At 54.5% G+C, this 22,879-nt stretch overlaps 6 protein-coding genes across 6 annotated transcripts; 4 read left to right on the top strand and 2 right to left on the bottom strand.

Annotated features, from left to right (window-relative positions):
* The first annotated feature begins 3,500 nt into the window (after positions 1-3,500).
* Positions 3,501-6,574, top strand: PV07_02014 (uncharacterized protein). The gene is made up of 6 exons (XM_016388600.1): positions 3,501-4,389; positions 4,444-4,597; positions 4,690-5,038; positions 5,135-5,544; positions 5,605-5,634; positions 5,721-6,574. The coding sequence occupies exons 1-6, from the start codon at positions 4,116-4,118 to the stop codon at positions 6,355-6,357; spliced, it is 1,854 nt and encodes a 617-aa protein (XP_016255528.1). The 5' UTR covers positions 3,501-4,115; the 3' UTR covers positions 6,358-6,574.
* A 61-nt stretch (positions 6,575-6,635) lies between these two features.
* PV07_02013 (cyclin-dependent kinase 1) lies at positions 6,636-8,525 on the bottom strand. Its single transcript, XM_016388599.1, has 4 exons — positions 8,214-8,525; positions 7,641-8,152; positions 7,426-7,589; positions 6,636-7,368 (listed from the first exon to the last, which is right to left on the bottom strand). The coding sequence occupies exons 1-4, from the start codon at positions 8,248-8,250 to the stop codon at positions 7,095-7,097; spliced, it is 987 nt and encodes a 328-aa protein (XP_016255527.1). The 5' UTR covers positions 8,251-8,525; the 3' UTR covers positions 6,636-7,094.
* A 123-nt stretch (positions 8,526-8,648) lies between these two features.
* On the top strand, positions 8,649-10,516 carry PV07_02012 (tyrosine-tRNA ligase). Its single transcript, XM_016388598.1, has one exon. The coding sequence runs from the start codon at positions 8,869-8,871 to the stop codon at positions 10,111-10,113; it is 1,245 nt and encodes a 414-aa protein (XP_016255526.1). The 5' UTR covers positions 8,649-8,868; the 3' UTR covers positions 10,114-10,516.
* A 2,252-nt stretch (positions 10,517-12,768) lies between these two features.
* PV07_02011 (uncharacterized protein) lies at positions 12,769-15,082 on the top strand. The gene is made up of 3 exons (XM_016388597.1): positions 12,769-13,561; positions 13,655-14,644; positions 14,698-15,082. Exons 1-3 carry the CDS (start codon positions 12,896-12,898, stop codon positions 14,851-14,853), a joined length of 1,812 nt encoding a protein of 603 aa, XP_016255525.1. The 5' UTR covers positions 12,769-12,895; the 3' UTR covers positions 14,854-15,082.
* A 460-nt stretch (positions 15,083-15,542) lies between these two features.
* Positions 15,543-20,248, top strand: PV07_02010 (uncharacterized protein). The gene is made up of 4 exons (XM_016388596.1): positions 15,543-16,318; positions 16,385-16,574; positions 16,631-16,672; positions 16,751-20,248. Exons 1-4 carry the CDS (start codon positions 15,860-15,862, stop codon positions 19,483-19,485), a joined length of 3,426 nt encoding a protein of 1,141 aa, XP_016255524.1. The 5' UTR covers positions 15,543-15,859; the 3' UTR covers positions 19,486-20,248.
* On the bottom strand, positions 20,171-22,530 carry PV07_02009 (uncharacterized protein). The gene has a single exon (XM_016388595.1). It carries the CDS (start codon positions 22,134-22,136, stop codon positions 21,168-21,170), a length of 969 nt encoding a protein of 322 aa, XP_016255523.1. The 5' UTR covers positions 22,137-22,530; the 3' UTR covers positions 20,171-21,167.
* Between the last annotated feature and the right edge of the window lie 349 nt (positions 22,531-22,879).

Raw genomic sequence — 22,879 nt, 5'->3', positions numbered from 1 at the left:
TCCGTAATTGACTATAGCACTGGTCAGTTCGCGGCAGACACTTCATACATCAATGTTACCAGATCACCTGCACAACTGTGGCTGTGTCAGAATCAGATCATCCGCGGAACGTCATATCTGTCGTTCAACTTTTTCGTTCTTATCTTCATCCTGGTGGCTGGTCTAATAATCATCATTGCTGGGTTGACGATTGAGGATTGCACGGCAACATGGCGCCAACGTCGGCTCCTCCATGGTCGCACAAAATCCAGTTTCAGACAAGACATGTGGGTGAAGAATGGGATGCTTGAGATGTTGCGAATCCTTTTTGAGCGCCGGAGTCGGACCATCTGGGGACTCAGTTCAAACGGTATTCCAATCTCGGGCCCTGGCCATTTGATGAAGGTTGCAGATCTCGATCGAACTCTATACCTTCAGGTACATGAGCTCCGGCCTCCTAAAGATGGTTCCTGGCTATCTAGTTCCTCTACCAATTTCGTCGCCGCCCCGTCATCCATAGCTCGGAGATTTCCCAGTATTGGAGATGTTAGCGAGAGTCAGATCCCCGCAAATCAAGCCGACTTCGAATATCATGGGGAGGATGCAAACAACCAAGGAGCGAGCACGGTGAATTATCCAGACCTCCGTGATCACGGCGAAGATCCGGAGGGGGCAACACTGACCCAACCGCCTCACCCATGGGGCGCCTGGGGAGAAAGACCTAGGCCAGTCCCTCAGATCGACTTCCGGCAGATTGGACGGGCATATTAACAAATGCCTTGAATACGTCATTTTCGTATCAGTATGTTCGTTATCTAATGCTCACATCTAAAGAAAATACTTTCGGCCATCGCGGAGGTATCGTATCGAGAAACAACCGTAGGCATCTTTGGACAGCAACGATACCCAAACGGCGACTCCTTCATTTCGGGTTCAGAAGTTGTTCCCATACAACATTGATCATTGAAGCGAATGTACTTAAGCGACAAATTCCCACCAGCAGCCACGGCAGATTTAGAAACGGAGGATCCAAGAGTTATGTGCACTAGGCGAGGCCCCTGTGTCCCGCATTAGGTGTTCCCAACCCTTGGCCTCAGTTGTCATCTGCTTTTGTTCTGCGATGGAAGCTAATAAATCAAAGTTCTGCCCCCTAGAGTCTCCTCTGGAATTTCCAAATTCCATCTACCTTTACGAGGCCACCTTATCCAGGGCCTCGAGTTCTTTGCGAACGGCCTCGCTCTGCAACGAGACTGCCCTGGCTGCAATACGCAGAGACTCGCTCTGGATCATCAGGGCCTCGCGCCTCGAATACTTCTTTGGTTTGCCGTCCTCACCGTGCGCCGCCGGGCCTGAAGATACATATCTTGTAAGTCCTCTAGCTTCTGGAATAGTCGGGGAAACTGGGCACTGGTGACATGATGGACGCACCGGCTTCTCCATGCGACTCGGTCGCTGTTAACGCCACGGCTCCTTCAACGGGTGCTATATTCTCGTCAGATGCGACTAATTGTGATTGAAGGTGCGAACTCAAACCGCCAATTTCAAGGGGCCTAAATGCCTCCAGATCAGGTATTTGGGTTGCAGCTAATAAAAATATAATCAGTTACTTTTTCTTTCTCAGTTGAAGGCCTCCGGGAGAGGGGTAAAACGGAAAAAAATATGTTTAACGTACTGAAAACCTTGAATGAGCCATCTTCGTGTATCTGCCAAGCTACGCAAGGAGGCCCTGGCGTAATCGGCCCTTGGGCACCTCTCGTTAGTAGAATAAAACTTTTGAGGCCAGTTTGGCCCGAAGGAAGGGCTGACATACAAGGCGGAGTAGGCGGTGGTTTGATAGTAAGGCTAAGTTCGTCCCCGTGTTTAAGCTTGATGAAAGCCATACCTGCTCAACGTCCGAGAAAGCGTACTAAAATGTGGTCGGAAGGTCAGGTATCGATGGGTTGAAAAAGAATCTAGAGATGAACTAGAAAGTCGAGGAGGTCCTCCATTTTAAACAGTCCCCAGACAACAACGTCGTCTCATATCCATGCGGCGCTGAGTATGCCTTGCATGTGCAAACCAAGTCAGCCTGGCCCTGGCAGACGTCAATCTCTCAAAGTTTCTTACCCCAGTTCCCCGGGAGTCAGATGACCCCGTACTCAGGGGGGACTGGGAGGTTGATATTCCAAGCAGGGAGATGCCTTGCATGTGCGAACCAAACCGGCGTCGTAATGGCAGGCAGAATTTTTTCCATGGCAATGCTCAAAGCGGATTGCTGCAGATACGAGCACACCATTTTCATTTGTCGCCAGTTTGCCAGCGAAAAGAAAGTGCTGACTGGGACAGGTTTGACTCCTGACAGCAGGGAGGTCCCCGATACACGAACAAATGTATTGTCAGGCTGCGAGGTCAACGTCGCCACTCACCGACCAATTACCCGATTTGGACATATATATTCAACTTCCGCCTCGTCACAGCCTCGACGTTGCCGACGCAGAGACTGCAGTATAGCCGCAGTCTCTTGCGGGCGTAAGGTTGCGCATAAAACGGGTGTATACGGGAGCAACATCGCAGAAGCCGATTTGGGGGAGGATTCTATAGAGAATGCCTCCTCGCCTGTGCGAGAAGGACATCCACAGATGGAGAAATCAAGATACTTGCAATTTGCGCAACTGCGCAACATGAATGAGTTGATAGGACAGGACGAACAGCACGGGACAGAACATTGTGTTTCGTATACAATGCACCAAGAAGACTCTATAACTTCAAGGCAGCCAGGAGACCGTATAAACGAAAATAAGTGGTGTAGAGTGATGAAGAGATTTCACTAACGAATGAGGCTTTGTTCGGAAATCACATGGCTTTTCTCTGGACTCCAACAGCGATGATCCCACAACACCACGGCACCCAACGAACGGCTTGTCGGTGGTGTCGGCATCACGGAGACGATAAAGCGGATTCTCCAGCGGAAATAGTTAAAGGGAAAAGATAGGCGATCCGTGGCGATCCAAGGGGTATAAGGACGAATTCCAGGAAGGCTTCAAGAGCCATTGTCACGACAACCCAGGTCAACGGCTTAATATGGGCTGAGTTTGATGAGCAACTCGAGCTCTTGAGACCACAGTGCCGATTCGGAACCTACCGAGGTAATGTCATCTCTGGACGAGCCCCTTCCCTGCCAGGGCGGTCATGGTTAGCCAATATGGGTAATTCCTAGGCCGTAATTATGGGGAGCTTTGGACCAGTATCTCCTATCTCACCCTATCAGTTGATGCCGTACGTAGCCGTGAGGAACCGGAGGTCTGGTGGACCGCGAGGAGTGTCGCGAGACAACGAGCTCACCAGGTAGTATTTTTGTACGTCCTTCCTCGTTGTCCTTTTTCTCGCTAAGTTGACGTTACACTTGCCTCGCTCCGTCTGATTAACTAGCAGGGCCAAGACTGCCAAGACAGCGGAATGGTGCGATCTGCAGCTGGGGCGCGGGAGATCTGAGGCAGAGAAGCAATAGACGCAGTTTTCCATTCAGTGGCGAAAGACCCCCTCTCCTTTCTACACCATCATTCTGGACGCAAATCACCCCCATCACCTGTCTCATCGAGGTTGATGTGCATATGGACGAGGAGCTCTGTGTAGCTATTCAGCATCGTGCACGCGGTACATGGCACTTTGTTTTGCCAACAAAAGGAACATGTCTGCAGCTTACCAACGGTAGGTGGTACAACAACCACCACGGCTATCCTGTGACACGCGACCACCCAGAAAGAATTCCCCAATGAAGTTCAAGTAAAGGTATGGCCACCTTGGTTATCAAGCTTGTCCATCACATCAGTTGGCGGGCTGGTGTGTGGTCAAAAACTGCCTGTCAATGATCCTATCCGCTTAAGCCTGCTGTACCAAGACATTTGAACCATGTCGCCAAGTCCTTGGGATGCATCACTATTGTGCCACTCTGCCTCCCATTGATAACGACCAACGACACCTTCCTCATTTGTCGGACTGCTCCGGGCCTACGTTCTAGTGATATGCAAATGAATGCTTTCGATGGCAAAAATGGGATCGAGATATATATTTGTGCAGAGACGACCCATGCTTCGCTCCGACATCAGAGCAGATGATTACTCTTGCCTCATCAGTCTCAATCATAACATCTTGCAAATATGAGTGCTATCGCTTCTAACGAGGCTCCCATTATTGCCCAGGCTCAGGTGGACGATGCGGCCCTTGCTGGCACTGTGGCGGAGAAGCGCCTGGGGCGTGGTTCCATTGATGTGACCTCATTTCAAGAGACGAACTCTTCATCCGACGACGAAGTTACTGAGGCCGATCTTCACACTCTTCGCCGAGTCTCAGGAAAGATTCCTTGGCCTGCTTTCACTGTCGCTTTTGTTGAGCTGTGCGAGCGATTCTCCTACTATGGCACCACCGTTGTCTGTAAGTTGCACTCACGGGGCCCTGCAACACGAGGCACTCGCTGATTCAATTCAGTTGTCAATTTCATTCAGCAGCCTCTTCCCGAAGGCTCTACGACCGGGGCAGGCCATGAGGGTCAGTCTGGTGCGCTGGGAATGGGCCAGCGAGCCTCGACGGGACTCGTGACTTTCAACCAGTTTTGGGCATATGTGATGCCTCTGCTGGGCGCGTAAGTCTCCTCTGAGGTGAAGGGATGTTGATTTTGAACAAGCTGTTGCTATCAGAGTGCATCGCCGCTAGGCCACGCTGACAGAAATGCAGATACATTGCCGATGCTCACTGGGGTCGCTACAAAACCATCCACGCCGCCATCGTCTGTGCAATTGTGGGACATGTCATCTTGACAGCCTCAGCAGCCCCGAGTGTTATTGCTCACGGAAGCTCTGCTCTCGCCGCCTTCTCCATCGGACTTATCATTCTCGGTGTTGGAACTGGTGGCTTCAAGTCGAACATCGCTCCACTTTTGGCAGAGCAACAAACAGAGACCAAGAAGAGGATCGAGGTGCTCCCATCGGGCGAGCGTGTCATCGTGGATCCAACAGTGACGACCTCTCGAATATTCCTCTACTTCTACCTCTGCATCAACATCGGCTCTCTGGTCGGACAAATCGTAAGTCCCTCCCAATCTCGGTGCCTTCGTTGTCGCAGGAACACTTCACGGTTTATTTGTCCCGCCAGCGCTCTTCAATGCTAACAAACACCGCAGGGCATGGTTTATTGCGAGAAATATGTCGGCTTCTGGCTCGCCTACATGCTCCCCACATGTTTGTTCTTGTTTGCGCCCGTGGTGCTCATAGTATGCCGCAAGCATTACGTGTTGACTCCTCCCACTGGCTCTATCGTGGCCAAGTTCTGGCATCTGTGGACCTATGCGTCCAAGGGTCGATGGAGCATCAACCCAGTCAGGACGTACAAGAACTTGTCTGCTCCGGACTTTTGGGAACGGGTGAAACCTTCCAACATTCCCGCCGCTCAACGACCGACGTGGATGACGTTCGACGACGCTTGGGTTGAAGAAGTCCGTCGCGGACTCAAGGCGTGTGCCGTCTTTTTGTACCTGCCTCTTTACTGGCTTGCTTATGGCCAGATGACGGGCAACCTGACGTCTCAAGCTGCGTGAGTGACTCCTCTTGGACGCGAAATCGGGAAACTTGACCAGTCGCTTACACATTCTAGCGTCATGGAACTCAACGGCGTTCCCAACGAGTAAGTCTTCCCAGAGACCTGCACGAGGACTGCAGGACCCCTTCAACCTCCGCGTACACAGTTCCACGACGCTAACGAGAAACCAGCATCATCCAAAACCTCAACCCGATCTCCATCATCATCTTCATCCCGTTCATGGATTTCGTCGTCTACCCCGCCCTCCGCAAAGCGCGGATCAACTTCACCCCAATCAAGCGCATCGCGTTCGGGTTCGCGCTGGCCAGTCTGGCCATGGTGTCCGCGTGCGTGATCCAGGTGTACATCTACCGGCTCTCGCCGTGCGGCCACCACGCGTCGGACCCGGACTGCGCGGGCCCGGCGCCGATCAACGTGTGGGTGCAGACGGTGCCGTACGTGCTGATCGGCTTCTCCGAGATCATGGCGAGCATCACGTCGCTGGAGTACGCCTTCACCAAGGCGCCGTACAACATGCGCAGCTTCGTCATGGCCATCAACCTCCTGATGAACGCCTTCTCCAGCGCCATCGCCCAGGGCCTCGTCGCCCTGTCGGCCGACCCGCTGCTCGTGTGGAACTACGGCGTCGTCGCCGTCCTGGCCGGCGCGGGCGGCGTCCTGTTCTGGCTCAACTTCAAGAAGCTCGACAGCGAGGAGGACAAGTTGAACATGTTGCAGGCCAGTTCCTACGTGGGCAAGAGGAAGAGCGTGGCCAGCGTGAGTGGGCCGGCAACGCAGGAGACGTTGGTGGACAAGGACCACGCGTGAGATGTCGTCTCTCGTCTGGATGTCAGAAGGCTGAGCAGAGGAGAGGAAGCGCCCTCCCACGGCTTCAACGGGCTTCAACGGGATGAGCAGCAGCTGGGGCGAAAGTTGACAAGTGAAGATCCGTAGTCGCTGCTCTCACATAGCCACAGCTATAGCCGTAGCCAGTTATAAATCTATCCTGTGTTACTACTCCACAGACTCAAGACTGCATCGGGCCCCCATCCAAAGTCTAGAATGCGGAATAAGGGCGGGATGTGGAAAGAAATCGCTTCCAATCTGCGTTCATGTGGATGTCTCGGACCACCCCGTCAACAATAGCACTCGATGTCGGACCGGGCAGCTACACGCACATCGAAAGAGTATGGAGATTTCGCCGGACATGCACTCGTTCAAAGCAGCTCTGTTGCCATGGAACTCCTGTGGTCAGCGCGTAGAAGGGGGTCCCCGAAGAAGGCCTCACTCAAACCCCTTGCGCTCGTCGTTTCTAGCCCAAAACATACATAACTCATTACAACCCGGCCCTTTTGCCCAGTGCAGCCCAGCATGCCCGTCCACCCAGCCCGCGCCGATCTCACTCCGATCCTGTGCCGCTCGTTTCAATGCACAGCTCGGTAACAAATATCATAGTCCGTTTGCTGGCAGGCACTTTTGACCAGTTTAACTGACGTGGACGCCCCCCTCCCCCTTGAACTCATTCCACATTCCACAGATGCATCGTCCACGTTCAAGTCTTGATATCAATGAAATCCGTTCGTTCTGACCACGCCGGGTCCACGCTGGGAATAGGCAGCCGATCCAGCCGCGAAGTACGGATGATTGCACGCTGCCTTGGCCGAGATGCGATGCGCAGGGTCGTACTCGAGCATCGCATCCAGCAATTCAAGACCGGCCGGTTCCAAGTTGGGGACGAATTTGGAGGTTGGTTCTCGGCGCCACTTGGGAAAGGAGGTTTTGAAGTCTGGAAATGATGTGACGCCAGGCCAAGTCGTTTCATCCGGGGTGCCGAGCAGTCTGCTTCGCGTTAGTCGAGACACGACGCTGATGAGCGCTGCGGGGTGGGAGGCTTACTTGAAGATTTTGAAGATTTCATCAATTTCAGAGTCGCCAGGGAATAGAGGCTTGCGGGTGCACATTTCAGCGAAGATAGCGCCGACGGACCACATGTCTACACCCGTCGAGTATTGTCGTCCACCGAGGAGAATCTCTGGGGCACGGTACCAGAGTGTGACAACCTATGATCTCAGTTAGCGACGGCTTGAGGCAGGAGGAGCGAATTGACCAACTTCGTGAGTATACGTTCTCAGGGGGACACCAAAAGCTCGTGCAAGACCAAAATCAGCCAGCTTGAGATTGCCCTCGCGATCAATCAGAAGATTCTGGGGTTTCAGGTCTCGGTGCAAGACACGGTGGCTGTGACAGTATCGAACACCTTCAACCAGCTGTGCCATGAACTTCTTGACCATATCCTTGCCCAGCCCGAGTCTCTGCATGTCCAAGTTCGAGCCTTCGGGCAAGGCCTTGCCTCGTCCACCCTCGGATACTGGTAATGCCTCCATGTATTTTTTCAGGTCAAGGTCAAGGAACTCGCAGACGAGGTATAACTTGTGGCCGTCGGCGTGAACGATATTCAGTAAACGCACGATGTTCGGATCGTTCATTTCTTTCAACAGGGAGATCTCGCGGATTGCAGTGCTGGGGACGCCTTCGTCTTCGGCTTCTAGACGGATCTTCTTGAGAGCAACGATTCGGCCGCCATTGGAGAGGTCTCGAGCCTTGTATACAACGCCATATGTGCCTGGTCGCCGAATTGTCAGTCAGATGCGGGAATTGGAACTTGTAGCAGTGTCCACTCTCACCTTCGCCGACCTTTTCGATTTTCTGGTAGTTCTCCATCTTGTTCCGATAACCGCTATTGATTCATCTACCTGCTGTCAGGAGAGCAAAGCCTGGTCGTAAGGTAACAGGAAAACAGCGTTAAGGGGCCGCCTTGAATATTGCAATGTCCGCGTTGCCTCTGCCTGAAGACGGCAGTAAGGTTACGATGTGGCGAAGGACCTAGAGGTTAGTATGCCGATACAGAGGCAGCGAACAGTATGCACAGTCCTCACCCTGAAGCTACAACGGAATTCTTCACAGGTCGATGTAAGGTAGTGCTGCAAGGTTGTCCCATGCGCAGTGTTTGTTTAGGCCAGAGACGCGTTTGATTGGCTGGGAGGAGATGGTCCCTGCCAAGAGATTTCCGCGCCCGCAGTTCGGCTGAATTGCGGGCATCTGTGAAAATTGCCCGCTCACGCCGCCCTCCGCCAATTGACTCATCTTGGGAGTCACAGACGACCGCTCTGCGAAGACAACCGACTTGGTCTTAAGATACTCTTGTCGGCGCTTCCATTTTCTACTCCTCCGCCAACATCACGAACTTGCGCTCCAAGTTTGTTATCTACAGGCCTTGAAGTCTTCTCCCTACACTCCTTCAGCACCGCCGCACCGCTCCCCCATCTCACCCTGCCCACCATGGCGGGCAAAGAGCTGTCTCCGCAGGAGAAGCTCGCCTTGATCAAAGACCAGTTGCAGGAGGTTCTACACGAAGATATCCTGGAAAATGTCATTCTGAAAGAGCAGAGACCATTGATAATCTACTGGGGCACTGCTACGACAGGAAGACCGCACTGCGGCTACTTCGTGCCGATGATGAAAATTGCGCACTTCCTCCGAGCGGGCTGTCGGGTCAAGATCCTCCTTGCGGACATTCACGGGTTTCTCGACAATTTGAAAGCGCCAATCGAACTGGTCAAATTCCGGGCGGAATACTACAAATACATTATTCAATCCCTCCTCAAGGCAGTCGGTGTGAGTTTGGAGAAGTTGGAATTCGTTCTCGGCTCCTCCTACCAGTTAAGTGCAGATTATACCATGGATGTCTTTCGACTGAGTAGCGTGGTCACAGAGCATGATGCCAAGAAGGCTGGTGCTGAGGTCGTCAAACAGGTTGAAAATGCCACATTATCGGGGTTGATCTATCCGTTGATGCAGGCACTAGATGAGCAGCATTTGGGGGTCGATGCACAGTTTGGTGGAGTTGATCAGCGCAAAATCTTTGCTCTGGCGCAAGAGACACTCCCCAAGATTGGCTACAAAGAACGAGCACACTTGATGAATCCCATGGTGCCCGGTCTGGCTGGAGGCAAAATGTCTGCATCAGACCCCGACTCCAAAATTGACATTCTCGACACGGCTGAGGTAGTCAGAAAGAAGCTCCGCAAAGCCTATGCCGCCGCAGGAGAAGTCGAAGGAAATGGCCTGATATCTTTCGTCGAGTATGTGTTACTGCCCATTAGCGCTCTTCGGGATCCGGAGGGAAAAGGAACCTTCGTGTGCGAGAGAAGAGAAGGAGAAGGAGAGCCGCTGGTTTATCATGATATCGAGACCTTGAAGGGGGATTACCAAGCCGACAAGCTCACCCCACAATTGCTCAAATCTGGCGCTTCTGCTGCTCTTGTGGAGTTGCTGGCTCCTATTCAGGCCGAATTCCAGGCATCACCGGAATGGCAAGAGATTGAGAGGAAAGCCTACCCTCCTCCCGAGCCTGCGAAGAAGAAGAAGCAACCCAAGGACAAAGGCTCGAGATACCCAGGCACGGCCAATGTCACAGCCAAACCAGACGGATCGATCGAAGGCAAGGGGAAGGAACGAGTTGAGGTGGGAAAGACAGCAGAGGAGGCAATGTCGAACCTGGATATCAACGGTCAAGCTTCATGAGCAGTGGAAATAGAGGTCACCCCCTCACAGGAACCTTTTCGACGTCCTCTCACCGGCCTCAGCAGTGGATGGGGTTCTCGATGCATTCGCAGGGTATGCAGACCTGGAAGATGAGTAAATGGAGGATCTGGGAGAGCCCGATGAGTGCGATTGAAGGACGCTCCAGTGCAAAGCGACAGATCACATCGAGGCAAGAGGTCTCCCGCTGCCGTCGCAAACGATCAATCTCTCCGCAACGTGGTACGTAGAACCTGCCGCTGCAAGAATTGAGAACCCCTGGACCGTTTCATTAGCTGAAACGGGTAGAAATCTCGAACGTCGATAGAATGAAAAGTGTGCTGCGGCCGGAGTAATTGTGGATTGTGTGATGAGATGTTCTCTATACTCGATGCTCCATACCTGGTCCCGCTGTGGTTCCCTGCGATCCTGCGGTCCTGCGGCCGGCAAAATTCTCGGCCCTACTTTTTTGCGCAGCCCAGCAGTTGCTTCTGGCAAGCCTTTCCCCTTTGTTCACTCCTCCACTCAACAAACGCACCCTTCGACATGTCTACTGCGACCCAAATCCATCGAATGTCTCTTCTTCGTCCAGGATGTTGAGGCTGCTAGCGCCCTGGCCTGGTAGGGCACAGCTTACGCGCCGAGATTGCAGGAATCACACTGCTGCAAGCCTTCATGCATCGCCAGACCGCAACAAGTTTCCTAGCACAGTAAGGAGGCACACTAACCGCCAAATGGACTCCCCACCAAGCCTGGCAGGCGTTTTCTTTCAGTGTCCAAATGCAGGACTTGTAACCCGGCTTGCGCATTTCCGCCCGCCCGTGCGAAGGTAGCCAGGCCATCACTGACATGAGAGCAGCCTAGTGCACGGAGTATCCATTTGTGAGGCAGGCGTCTTCATGCGCATGATGACGGCAGCTTGCATAGAACGAGACCCCCAGAAAGTCTTCACGAGCGGGTCTTCCTCGACAGCCTCAACCCCGAAACCGTGGATACTGAAGTGCGTTCTGACATGGAAACGAGGGCTCGCCGATTTATGCATTAGTCCTTTTCTAAGCTATGGTGCAACTGGTCTCAACCATGAATGCCACAAGGAAAAAGAGGGAAGAACACTGTCGCTTGAGTGCACCCTTTTTTCCAATCCTTGATGTCAGAGCCTAGTGCGAACAAGAGGGTGTTGTCATTTCCGCCGTGGAATGCCAACCGACAACCCCTCCTCAACACGAAGGCCAAGCCACCCACGCAACCTTTGTCTTTAGCCCGTCCTGATTCAGTCCTGTCGTCTGCTAGGCTCGAGGAAAACCAACAGAGTGACGAGGAGATCATCAATGATAGACATAGTTTAGCGAGAGGCAACAGGAACATTCGGCAACAACGGTACCTACAACCTCTCTGACACCAACAACCCGCCCAAGTGGTGACGTTTTCCATTTCGCTTAGTGCCCGGACAGATCTCGATGCAACAAGAACTCGGCGAAGTTTAGACCTACTGCAGCTACTCGAGGCTGAAGGCTCAGGCTTCGTTTGTTGGTGACAAGGGGGCAGATGGCTGCTGCAATCGACAGGGATCACAATTTCGCCGGTCGCATCTCAACCTCAGATAGGAATGCAGACTCGTAGCTGCCGAGTTATCTTGATTACAGAGGTTGCAATGATCCATGCGGTTGTCGGCACCACCTCGACGAACACAAAGCGCGGATCCTCCCACGCACATCAGGAGACTCTATTTCCAGAGAAGGACGGCAAAGACCTGTCTGTGGACGGGCGGCGGCTTACCGAGGAATGTGGGTGAGAGAGCTGATCCCCCAGATCACCAAAAGCGCCGAGCATCTGCCCGCAGCCCAACACCTGGAGAGAAACAGACTTTGGGAGACAGATTGGTCCGGAGGCATGTTGGAAACCCAGACATCAAGTTGCCCCAGCCATCGACATGGTGGAGACGATCTGGGGCTTGACACAAGTGGGCTCTTTGGCCAGAGTGCGGGGTTTGGCTCACCATCAGCAGCTAGGGCACCATCCTGAGAGTCTAAAGTCGCCCGTTTTGGTAAGCAACCAGGTCTGCTGGGGTCATCGAGGGGGAGAGGAGCGAGACAGGGTGGCACATGGGAAAGCGAGGCTGTTTGCCAATCTCTCCACTCTTTTGCCGGCCATTTCTGCGATCTTCAGCACCTGCTCCACTGCTCACCGCCCAGGCCAGCCAACGACCACTCGTCGCCTGTTTTTCCCTCGCGGACTGCATGTCCACCTGCGTTTGTGGGAAGGCTCTGGGACCATCCAAGCCTCTTGGTAGCCTCTCCACTCGGATCCATTGGTCTGTGAGCTGGCAACACCTGACCCGCCTGACCTTGACCAACTCGCTTAGCCTTGCTCAGCGAACTTTTGGACAAGCCAATGGTGCAGACTGAGCAACATTGGTTTGGGTAACTCGTACCTCGATCATGCGAGCCCCCAGCTGATTCGAGTCGCGCTGATTGGAAATTTCTCCGGCGACCTCTTTGCTATTGGCAGATGTCAATGCGACCGAGAGCTATGCTTTGCGCACACTGCTGCCCTAGCTGTCTTGAGATGTCACTGCGTCATTTGGGTTCACCAGAGGAAGGGAAGCTCGATCACCAGGTACAAGAGTATATATGGCCGTGGTAAACCCCTTCCTTGGAGGCTCGCATCCTTCGACCACAGGCCCAGGTGTTTGGGCAGCTACGCTATCTCACTGTTTTAACTCGGGACCATCGAGGCCGCATGCTTCATTGCCCGTATCTTTGACTGAGCCTAACTGCCTCTCAAGATGAGCTACGCCCACGACGAAGAGAGTGGCGCTGGCCGTGCTGGCCGCCACATGAGTGTCTCCAACTATGCCAACAACATGGGAGCACCTACCTACGACACGACCAGACGCAGGTCGTCTATTGTCCCTGCTGCAGCTGTCGCAGCACAACAAGACGAGACAGTCTTCAATCAGAAGGATGAAACCCTTCGCAAGATGTCTGTGGCAGTCCCCAACCTGGCTGAGCTCTCTGCCGATGCCAAAGCTGCCGCAGACTTGGAACACAAGATGGGCTTCCGCGAGGGCTGCCGGTTGTATCCCAAAGCCATCATGTTCTCCTTCTGTCTGTCTCTCGCCGTCATCATGGAGGGATACGACACCTACCTCCTCGGCAACTTCTTCGGGTTGACCACGTTTGCTCGCAAGTATGGTTCGCCCGCAGGGATCGTCGACGGCGTCCAAACTTACCAGGTCTCTGCGGCCTGGCAATCGGCGCTCACCAACGGCACGGCTGCCGCTCAGATCATCGGACTGTTTCTCAACGGCATCATCTCCGAGCGCATCGGATACCGCTGGACCATGATTGGCGCCCTGACCTTCATCTGTGGATGCATTTTCATCACTTTCTTCGCCGTTGATGTGCATATGCTACTCGCCGGTTACGTCTTGTCCGGTCTCCCCTGGGGTGTAAGTTCGATCCCTGTGCTGCAGCCTTGAGTGACCCCTTCACAACCATAGCATCCAGGCTTCGAGCAATCATGCTGATATCACTCCCCTTAGGTCTTCCAAACCCTGACCACCACATATGCCGCCGAGGTGACCCCAGTGCCGTTGAGACCGTACCTGACTACCTACGTCAACCTCTGCTGGGTCATTGGTCAGCTTATTGCTGCTGGCGTCCTGAAGGGCTTTGTGAACCAGACTGACCAGTGGGCCTATCGCGTGCCATATGCGATCCAGTGGGTATGGCCGGTGCCCATTGGCATCGCTGCCTTCCTTGCACCGGAGAGTCCGTGGTGGCTTGTTCGCCACGGCAAACTGGATCAAGCTCGCGCTGCACTGCTCAGGTTGACCTCCAAAAAGAACACTGAATTCAACGCTGAAGACACATTGGCTATGATGATCCACACCAACGAGCTCGAGATCCAGCAAACCGCGGGGACCAACTACTGGGACTGCTTCAAGGGCGTTGACCTGCGCCGAACGGAAGTTACCTGCATCACCTGGTTGATTCAACAGACGTCTGGATCGCCCATGATCGGTTGGGGGACCTATTTCATGATCCAGGCCGGCTTGAGCGAAAGCAATGCGTACTCCCTCGGTGTTGGCCAGAGTGCCATGGGCTTCCTTGGGACGGTGCTCTCTTGGTTCTTGATGCCGCACTTCGGCCGTCGCACCTTGTATCTCGCCGGTCAATTGGCTATGTTCATCATTCTGATGATCATCGGCGGTCTTGGAGTTCCCAGCCTGTCCACCTCGATTGGTTGGGCTTCTGGTGCCTTGATTCTCATCCTCACCTTCATCTATGATTTCACCGTTGGGCCCGTCTGCTACTCACTGGTGGCTGAGCTTCCGTCCACTCGGCTTCGAATCAAGACCGTTGTGCTGTCCCGTAACGTGTACAATATCATGGGTATTATTGTTGGCACTCTTCAACCTCGCATGATGAACCCAACGGCGTGGGGGTGGCGCGGGAAGACATGCTTCTTCTGGGGCGGTCTGAACATGTTGGGCTTGATCTGGACCTATTTCCGTCTCCCCGAGCCAAAGGTAAACTGCTGTCCCATTTTGGATCTTGTCCAGGTGACTTACACTGCTCCCAGGGCCTCACCTATGCCGAACTTGATGTCTTGTTTGAGAACAAAGTCTCTGCCCGCAAATTCAAGCAAGTCAAGGTCGACCCGTATCGCTCGGACAACTTGGTCATTGTTCCCGACGAGTTTGGCGACTATGATGTGGCCGAGAAGAAGGGCTTCTAAGGGGTATCGTGCTACCAGCGTGACTCGACGGATAGGTCTGTCAGGCACGTCTGATTGTTGGGCTTACCTAGTAGGCGGGGTATATGGTAATAGTGGCTTTGTGTCTAAGCAATGTAGACGCCATGTTTAGTTGTTTGGAACGAGACAAAACAGGAGAATTCACCATGTACAAGGCAACTCTCTCCCAATATACTCGATTGTTTGGTCATCATCGACCATCGACCATCCCCAGTGCACGGACATTTGCGCATCCAGGCGAAGGCGACGATAACCGCTGGCCTTGTTGGGGGCCACAATCCTGCCTGGTTCTGCCCAGCCACTGGTTCATCCCGCAGCACCGCTGAGGTTAGTGAGGCGTCCATCTGAAGGATTCTCTGCCCAAAACAACCAAAGGCCATGCCCAAAAGAACCAGCAAAAAGGCAACATGCCACTTTCTGGCGCATCGTGGCGTCCGTCACTCGTTCGTTGCATGCATCGCAAAAGTCCAGGGCTTTTGGCTGCGTCTCAGCCGCACGCCCACTTGATGTGTCTGGCATTTGGCGTAGCTGCTAGTAGGCCGTGCACTGGTCCAGGGCCGAGATCCCTCGTGCGACTTGAGCTGGCCTGACGACCTCGAGCTCGGGTGTTTTTTGTCGCCGGTGAAATTGATGCCTTCGTCTTTGTTGTTTCCTTGGGTGTTTCAGCCTCCCTCTCGTTCCACACCATCCACTTCTGTTCTTTATGTTTGTCGATCTGGTTCGTGTTGGACTAATAAGACGGACTTCATCTCTCTTGCAACCCGTCTCATCCTCGTGTCGTCTGACTCAGGTGATTGTTTGACTGTTCGGCAGGCTGCCACGCCGTTGGGCCTTGTGCTATTCCCCACCGCCGCTGTGTTCAGCGAGCTAGTTTGGCCGTGGCATTTCAGCTGCCATCGAGCTTCTGTGGACACGCAACCTGCTAATTGAGTCACTGATACATCCATTTGGGCTCGAATCATCTCTCCTCTCAACTCATAAAAAGACCATGGACGATCGCCGAGACAACATCGGCGGAGGCGGCCGCTATTACGGTCCTCCACCTCCGGATCTGTCCATCGCACCACCGCCCACCAAGATGCGGCGCAAACCGCGCCGACAGCCTCCCCAGGAGACGGTCAACCAGTTCTGGGACAAGCTGAACCCCCGACACCCCGGCAAAGTCTTCACCCTACTCCCCAACAACCCCTACGCGCGCAACAAGGCGGCCAAGACCCCCCGTGGCACCGTCTCCGGCCAGCGCGCCGCCAAGTCGTACGACGAGGCCCGCGCCGAGTGCGAGAGGGACGTCGACAGGATCGTCCGGGAGTGCCGTCGGCTGAACCAGAAGTACCGGGACATGCACTTCGACATCGAGTGGGATCTCAAGTCCGGGCAGCGGAACTGTCTCGACGGGCTCAGCACGCCGGGCGATTCCATGAAGCCAAAGGGCGTCAAGAGGGTCACGGTAAATTCTGCTCTGCTCTGTGGATGCAGTTTTGAGAGATTCACCCATAGCTAATACGATAGCTAGGACATCTTCGAGAAGCCCCAATTTTTCATCAACGGCCCGACTGCTGGTGACGTGCGCCAGGGTCGTGATGGAGATTGCTATCTGATGGCGGCACTGTGTGGTTTGGGCAATATGGAAGGATTGATCGACAGGGTTTGTGTCAAACACGACCACCCAGACGTCGGTGTTTACGGCTTTGTCTTTTTTCGAGGTAAGATTCTGACACCCTGGGCGAAAGGCAATGAAATATGCTAATCCATTCTTAAGATGGCGAATGGCAGCACACCATCATCGATGATAAACTTTACAGTAAGTATCTCCTGGGGTTCATGTCTCCATGCGTGATCACAGCTCTCCATGCTCGCGAGCGCTGACGGAAATTTCTAGCCAGAGCGCCCGACTACGACGAAGCCCAGGACGAGCGGGTGGTCTGGGACGACATCAACCGCGTGGACAGCGCCGAGGAATACCGCAAAGCCCACCTGACCGGCTCGAGGGCGCTGTACTTTGCGCAGTGCAGCGACGAAAACGAGACGTGGCTCCCGCTTCTCGAAAAGGCCTACGCCAAAGCCCACGGGGACTTTGCCTCGATCGACGGCGGATTCACCGGCGAGGCCATCGAGGACTTGACTGGCGGCGTGACGACCGAGATCTACAGCACTGACATTCTCGACCGCGAGGCTTTTTGGCGCGACGAGCTCATGCAGGTCGGCAAGAAGTTCCTGTTTGGCTGCGCCACGGGCTTCTACGCCAACTGGCTCGACACCACCGGGGCGCCGCGCGAACGCGAAGGAATCTCCGAAGGCCACGCCTACAGCATCATGGACGCGAGGGAGATCAAGGGCGAGAGACTCCTCAAACTCCGTAACCCCTGGGGCAAGAAGGAGTGGACGGGCAAATGGAGCGACGGCAGCTCCGAATGGACGCCCGAGTGGATGCAGTTGCTGGACCACAAATTCGGCAACGACGGCATCTTCTGGATCAGCTACGAGGACCTCCTCAAGACGTACCAGCATTTCGACCGCACCAGGATCTTTGGCGCCGAGTGGAACGTCACGCAGTGCTGGACCAGCGTCGATGTCTCGTGGTCGGCCGAGTATCACAGCACCAAGTTCTCCCTGACGCTGGAAGAGAAGGCGCCCGTGGTGATTGTCCTGGCGCAGCTGGACGACACCTATTTCGGGGGCTTGGAGGGCGGTTACGGATTCGACCTGCAATTCCGCCTCGAGTCCGACGACAGGGAGGACGAGAACGACTACATTGTCCGGTCCAACGGCAACTACGCCATGGCCAGATCTGTCAGCACAGACATTGAGCTGGAAGCCGGCACGTACTCGGTCCTGATGAAGATCACGGCCACCCGACACACGGACAGGGAACACGTCGAAGACGTCCTGCCCGTCTACGCCGCCACAAGACGCGAAAAGCTCATCCAGATGGGCCTCTCGTACGACCTGGCACACGCCAAGGGAGTAGCTGTGGAGACGGAGGCGGAACGCAAAGATCGCAAAGACCGCGAGAGGGCTCGACGGGCGAAAGAAAAGGAAAAGATGAAGGAAAAGGCCAAGGCCCGCGCGAAGAAACATTGGGAGAGACAGAAGAAGAGACATGAGCTGGAGAAAGAGAGATTGGCGAGGAACAAGGAGAGGAAAGAGAGGAAGAAGCGGGCGAATGGAAAGGCGGACGAAGAGCCTGTCGAGCGGATTGTCGAGAGGCAGGGGACCTTTGACAGCATGATCAATGAGAGTCCAGAGAGCAAGAAGGACACTCCAACAATACAGAATGGGCACGCCGACAAAGTGGGAGACTTGAACTTCGAACCTGAATCCATCGAGGTGCAGTCCTCCGACAATGGGTTCGTCACAGTAACCGCAAAGGAACCTGCGGAGCTGTCCGAGGAGCCCAACCCGATCCCTGTGTCTCCAAAGAAGCCAGCAGAAGAAGTCACCGCCAATAATGTCGTCCAGCCGCTGGAAGAAGTGATCAAGGTTGCCGACACAGAAGAGCGCGACGGCAAGCCGGAAGATCGTCCTGGCAAGCAACCCGCACTGCCCGAGGTCACCACAGCAGGGACCAGTGATGCGCTTGTGCAAGTCGACGGCTCCAACATCGTCACAGACGTCAAGCCATTGTCGAAGTCGCCCCCACTGTCTCGCCCGGAGCATGAGGCGTCCAAAGCCACCGTCTCAGGGAACGACACCACTTCTGTGATCAAAAGACAGAGGGATCCTCTATCTAGCATGTCGCACGGACCTCGCCATCAAGCCCCCCTGCGCAGCGACACGTTCAACAGCACAGCCGTGATGCTAGGGATCGGTAGCGGCGCTGACGACCGAGAATACGAGATCCAAGTCAGAGACCTGGACATCGACCGCGAAAGCGACGGCGGCCGGGACCCCAGCGACGACAGAGGATCCGCGAATGACGACGGTGCAGTGTCCGACACCGATTCTTTCCCGCCGTTCGACTGGAACTCGGAACTCGACATGTCGCCCTACATCAGCAGCGACGCCGAGTCCGACACCTCGTCGACGGCCCCGGCCTTCACTCCCGGCCTGGGCCGAATCAGCAGGCCCCATGTCCGCCGTGGCCGGCGCCGCTCCCGCTCGCCGCTCCTCAACCCGGCCATCGACATCGACGGGCCTGGCCTGAAGCCGCCGGGCGGCGGAGCAGAGGACGACGGCGACGGGCCCAACGAGCCGTGGAACGCCGTCTGCGTGTTGGGTCTGAGAGTGTACTCGACGCTCCAGGCCGAAGGGATCAAGTTGAAGGTCGTGCGGCCGAACGAATATTCCGACGACGACAACAACAACAAGGACCGCGGACACAAGCCCACCAAGGGGCCTGATGGGAGCCACAACGCGGAGAAGAAGCCCGCCGCCCCCGACCCGACGTTGGACCCGGACGACATCTCCAAGGGCGCCGTGGCCGCTGAGCCCGAGAGCACGGGCGCCGTGGTGGACGCCGAGGACGGGAAACGCGGTGCTAAGCACTCGGGAGACCGCATGGCGTTGGGGAGTCGCAGCAGGGACTTGAAGCTGGGTAGCCGTCCTCCTGTGGAGGAGACAATGGCGGCGAACAAGAGGAGGTCGAGGAAGGAGATTCAGCTTCGGCGGAGATGAGTTGCGACAGTCGAGGTCTGGGTATGGCGTTGCTCCTCTTTTCATTTCATGTCTCTCATCGCCGGTTTCCCCTTGCTCTCCTATCTTTGCATGGGCTCTTTGTCCATGGTTGGACGGGTGGATGGACTCGTCCGAAAATGTTCCTCGCTGCAGGTGGTCACGATGCTGATGACGGGGAGAAGATTGGGGTGCGATGTGTTATGATGGGCCGGGTACGATATGGTGGGAAGGATAGCTTGTGGGCTGTGGGCTGTGGTCTGTGGTGGGCTGTTTATGTTCCGCGTTTCCTCCTCCTACTCCTTCCTTTACCTCGCGATATACCAACGACTCTGACGACTGCCTGACCTGACGACCGTGATGACGCTACGACTCCCGACTTATAATTGACTTGTTTGCCTACTCGCGACTCATCTCTCACATGTCACCCCTCACTACTTACGTTTCACGACTCACGACTCACGACTCACGACGTCACTTATCACCACCATTTCGCACTTCCTTCTTACTGCGTGCTGGCGCTGGCAGTGGCAGCGCCGATGGACCTCAGGAAGGCTCAGGGATGAAGAGATCTATCTATAGGCAGAGGCTGCACGGGGCAGCGCCGTACAATAATACCATATAGTCAGCTCCAAACGAAACCGAAAATCACCTCAATCGATTGAGATTCAGACGGGACCAAGACAGACACTGTAAGATGTATTCATCTCCCTGGCAGGCTAGAGTTGAGTGGCTCTAAACTACACTGCACCCACCGGTATGGGTCATCGGGAGGATATGAACTTCCCGTATTCAGCAAGAGGGGATATGTTACCGCTTCTCCTCGAGACATCTATCACATTCTTTATTGTTGTTCTTCTTCTGTAAGGTCCATGCACCGCATCTGTCCATGTCTGGATTGCGTGGCTGGAAATGAACGCTCCGGTGTGAGAGGCCTTTTTCATCCTGTATCTATGCCATATGCTCTTCCTCTTGCCTTACAGCCATATCACCGGTGGGCCGAGCTGAAAGCATACCTTCCGCTCCTGCTATTGGTTGCAATGCAGCTGGAGATCTGCGTTCCAGGTCGGTAGCGAAGGTCGGAGGCAGCCTTCTTGCATCATAACCTGGATAGCTACCTGACCATCATATATCCCGACAACGGCGTCAAGAGCTCAAGAAGCATTATCCCTCGACAACCCATGTCGGGGCGTTCATCTAGGCTGAAAGTGTGAGGTTGGAACAAGGAGTGATTGCCTCCCACTCTCGCATGCTTGATAATGTCGCGTCCCTCGAGGCCGGGTCAGACGGTATTTTCCATCATACCCTTGCTTGAGCGACTTTAGCGTCGCATAGAAATAGTGTGCAACCTTGCCGCCACAGGTCCTCCAAATATGATGAATTCGTGACCAAGTATTTGGACTCGGAAACTAGGACGCGTTACAGTGGGATCGCCGTTCTGGGTTAACATATGCGTCTGTCACTGGGCCCCAGGGATAGCCGTGGTCCCTTCTCTCTGATGTCCTGCCCTGAAAATGCTTCAACCATATGATTATGCTTTTCATGTCGATTCTGGGTCCAGACAAAACTGAGAAGCAGAAGGGTCATGGCTCCTTTCAGTTGGGCGGTTGGACCACTGTTACCATCCTGCTCGATGAAAGTTTCGAACCCTTCATTCCAGTCATGACAATGACAGCGTGCCGTCTTCAACCAAGAACCCTTAGTCCACCCTTGGTCTTGGGTTGTTTCTTATGCACACCGCCGTGCTCTACCTTTCCATGGCCACCCGCGCCACCCTTGCCCTTGTGTCCTGATTGCTTCGAGTTTGTGGGTCGCACGTCTGTCACAGCTTTCTTCACCACAATCGGATGACTGCCAACATACTTTCCGTTCATATCTCTTGCAGCGCGGAAGTAATCGTCCCCATCGGCGAAACTTACAAATCCGTACCCCTTCGATTTTGTGGTGCGTTTGTCTCGGATCACACGAGCTTTTTGGACCGAGGGGTATTGAGCGAAGGCTTTCAGGAGGGAGTCATCCGTCACTTCGCCTGCGAGGTTGCCGACGAAAATGCGGAAGTGTGCCGGGTCCCACTCCAAAAGGGTGGGATCAGTCCAGTTTGTACCGCCGCCAGAGCGATGGACCGTTTTGGGGATATCATCCTTATGTTGAGTTGCAGATTCTCTGTGGGACGTGCTCGTTTGTTGGGTCGGGATTGCGGAAGTTCCTCCTGCTGGTTTTGGCGTGGACGTGGTACCAACGTCTCTATTCACGTATGCGCTTTGCCATTGTTGAACCTGGGTTTCATAGTCTGCATCAAAGCCTGGATATGGGCTCGCCGAGGAAGATGTGTCTGGAGTCGGCACGAAAGGGTTGCGGATCTGAGGGGCGCTTGAGTACGATGCGTCATATTGAGGTAGTGAGGTGGGTTGCGGATACTGTGCAGCAGGACTGTAGCTAGTGACTGGCGCTGCCGCGTATTGCGCTGGACTGCTTGTGCGATATGAGTTTGCTATCGATCTTGGAGCAAAGGCTGTGAAGGCTGGTTTAGCGGAGGCGGCGGTCGAGGATGGCTTGAAGGCTGGTGCGGGGCTGACTGCAGAGGGCGGCGGTCGCGCAGGGAGTGAAGCTGGTGGTTGAGAGGTATTGAGACCTGGAGGGGTCGGATATGACATGATGAATGTTTGATCTGGTAGTGAAAACCACTGGTTGATGAGACGTACCAGAGACCTCTTCAGAGGTTACCTAAGTCTTGGACCAGAGCAACCGGTATAGAGGGGGTCGTCGAGGTCACTGGGTGACAGAGACAGAATTTAATGTGCTGCAGAAGACAAGGGCTGCGGACGTATCTTGTCGCAAGCTTGGAGGATGTGTGATCGAGTGGTAGATGGGCAGGCTATCGAAATCTGTAGAAGAGCGTCTGGCGATCGCCCGCCGAAGCCCTTTGGAATCAACAATGACCAAACTGCGCATCGAGGAGTCTAGTTTGAAGAAGAAAGTTTGCCGAAGGTGCTAGGCCACATATAGCATAATCCCGTACTAGCTACATGTGACCGGTCTTGGCATGAGAACTTTTCTGAGCGGAGGCAGTTTGTTGAGGAGGCTCCGAGACTTTAGTCATGAACAAACATTGGAAAAGCGACACTCGCCCTGCTCTGAGCCCTAGCAGAGCCCTTCGGATGGGCTGTCCCACGTGGGTCAATCGCCCGCATCGGTCTATATGGATGGGGAACCAATGTACGGAGCACTGATACTACCAGGACGCGGGTCTCGTTTGCCAAAAACCACAACCCCGGCGGTTTTCGGACGGCTCGGGAGAAGGATCTCGGAAGTCGCAGTTTGACCAGCGTCATTGTCAGGTGTCTAGGTGTTTGATGCCTCAGCCTCTGGCACACCAAGCAGGGCTGGAAGAACGATT

The sequence above is a fragment of the Cladophialophora immunda genome (assembly GCF_000835495.1).
Source record: "Cladophialophora immunda strain CBS 83496 unplaced genomic scaffold supercont1.1, whole genome shotgun sequence".
NCBI classification, from domain to species: Eukaryota; Fungi; Ascomycota; class Eurotiomycetes; order Chaetothyriales; family Herpotrichiellaceae; genus Cladophialophora; species Cladophialophora immunda.
This window is presented reverse-complemented; position numbering and strand designations above follow the sequence as displayed.

What these genes read in the sequence shown, in the direction of transcription:
- PV07_02012 (XM_016388598.1), top strand. Translation starts at nt 8,869, where the DNA reads ATGGCGGGCAAAGAGCTGTCTCCGCAGGAGAAGCTCGCCTTGATCAAA.
- PV07_02010 (XM_016388596.1), top strand. Translation starts at nt 15,860, where the DNA reads ATGGACGATCGCCGAGACAACATCGGCGGAGGCGGCCGCTATTACGGT. An exon ending in AGGGCGTCAAGAGGGTCACG is followed by an intron (nt 16,319 to 16,384) that starts GTAAATTCTGCT and finishes TACGATAGCTAG; the next exon opens with GACATCTTCGAGAAGCCCCA. An exon ending in CATCGATGATAAACTTTACA is followed by an intron (nt 16,673 to 16,750) that starts GTAAGTATCTCC and finishes GGAAATTTCTAG; the next exon opens with CCAGAGCGCCCGACTACGAC.
- PV07_02013 (XM_016388599.1), bottom strand. Translation starts at nt 8,250, where the DNA reads ATGGAGAACTACCAGAAAATCGAAAAGGTCGGCGAAG. An exon ending in TGAGAACGTATACTCACGAA is followed by an intron (nt 7,590 to 7,640) that starts GTTGGTCAATTC and finishes CTGAGATCATAG; the next exon opens with GTTGTCACACTCTGGTACCG. An exon ending in GAAATCTTCAAAATCTTCAA is followed by an intron (nt 7,369 to 7,425) that starts GTAAGCCTCCCA and finishes AACGCGAAGCAG; the next exon opens with ACTGCTCGGCACCCCGGATG.
- PV07_02014 (XM_016388600.1), top strand. Translation starts at nt 4,116, where the DNA reads ATGAGTGCTATCGCTTCTAACGAGGCTCCCATTATTGCCCAGGCTCAG. An exon ending in GTGATGCCTCTGCTGGGCGC is followed by an intron (nt 4,598 to 4,689) that starts GTAAGTCTCCTC and finishes ACAGAAATGCAG; the next exon opens with ATACATTGCCGATGCTCACT. An exon ending in GCTCTCTGGTCGGACAAATC is followed by an intron (nt 5,039 to 5,134) that starts GTAAGTCCCTCC and finishes CAAACACCGCAG; the next exon opens with GGCATGGTTTATTGCGAGAA.
- PV07_02009 (XM_016388595.1), bottom strand. Translation starts at nt 22,136, where the DNA reads ATGTCATATCCGACCCCTCCAGGTCTCAATACCTCTCAACCACCAGCT.
- PV07_02011 (XM_016388597.1), top strand. Translation starts at nt 12,896, where the DNA reads ATGAGCTACGCCCACGACGAAGAGAGTGGCGCTGGCCGTGCTGGCCGC. An exon ending in TGTCCGGTCTCCCCTGGGGT is followed by an intron (nt 13,562 to 13,654) that starts GTAAGTTCGATC and finishes CACTCCCCTTAG; the next exon opens with GTCTTCCAAACCCTGACCAC. An exon ending in TCCGTCTCCCCGAGCCAAAG is followed by an intron (nt 14,645 to 14,697) that starts GTAAACTGCTGT and finishes CACTGCTCCCAG; the next exon opens with GGCCTCACCTATGCCGAACT.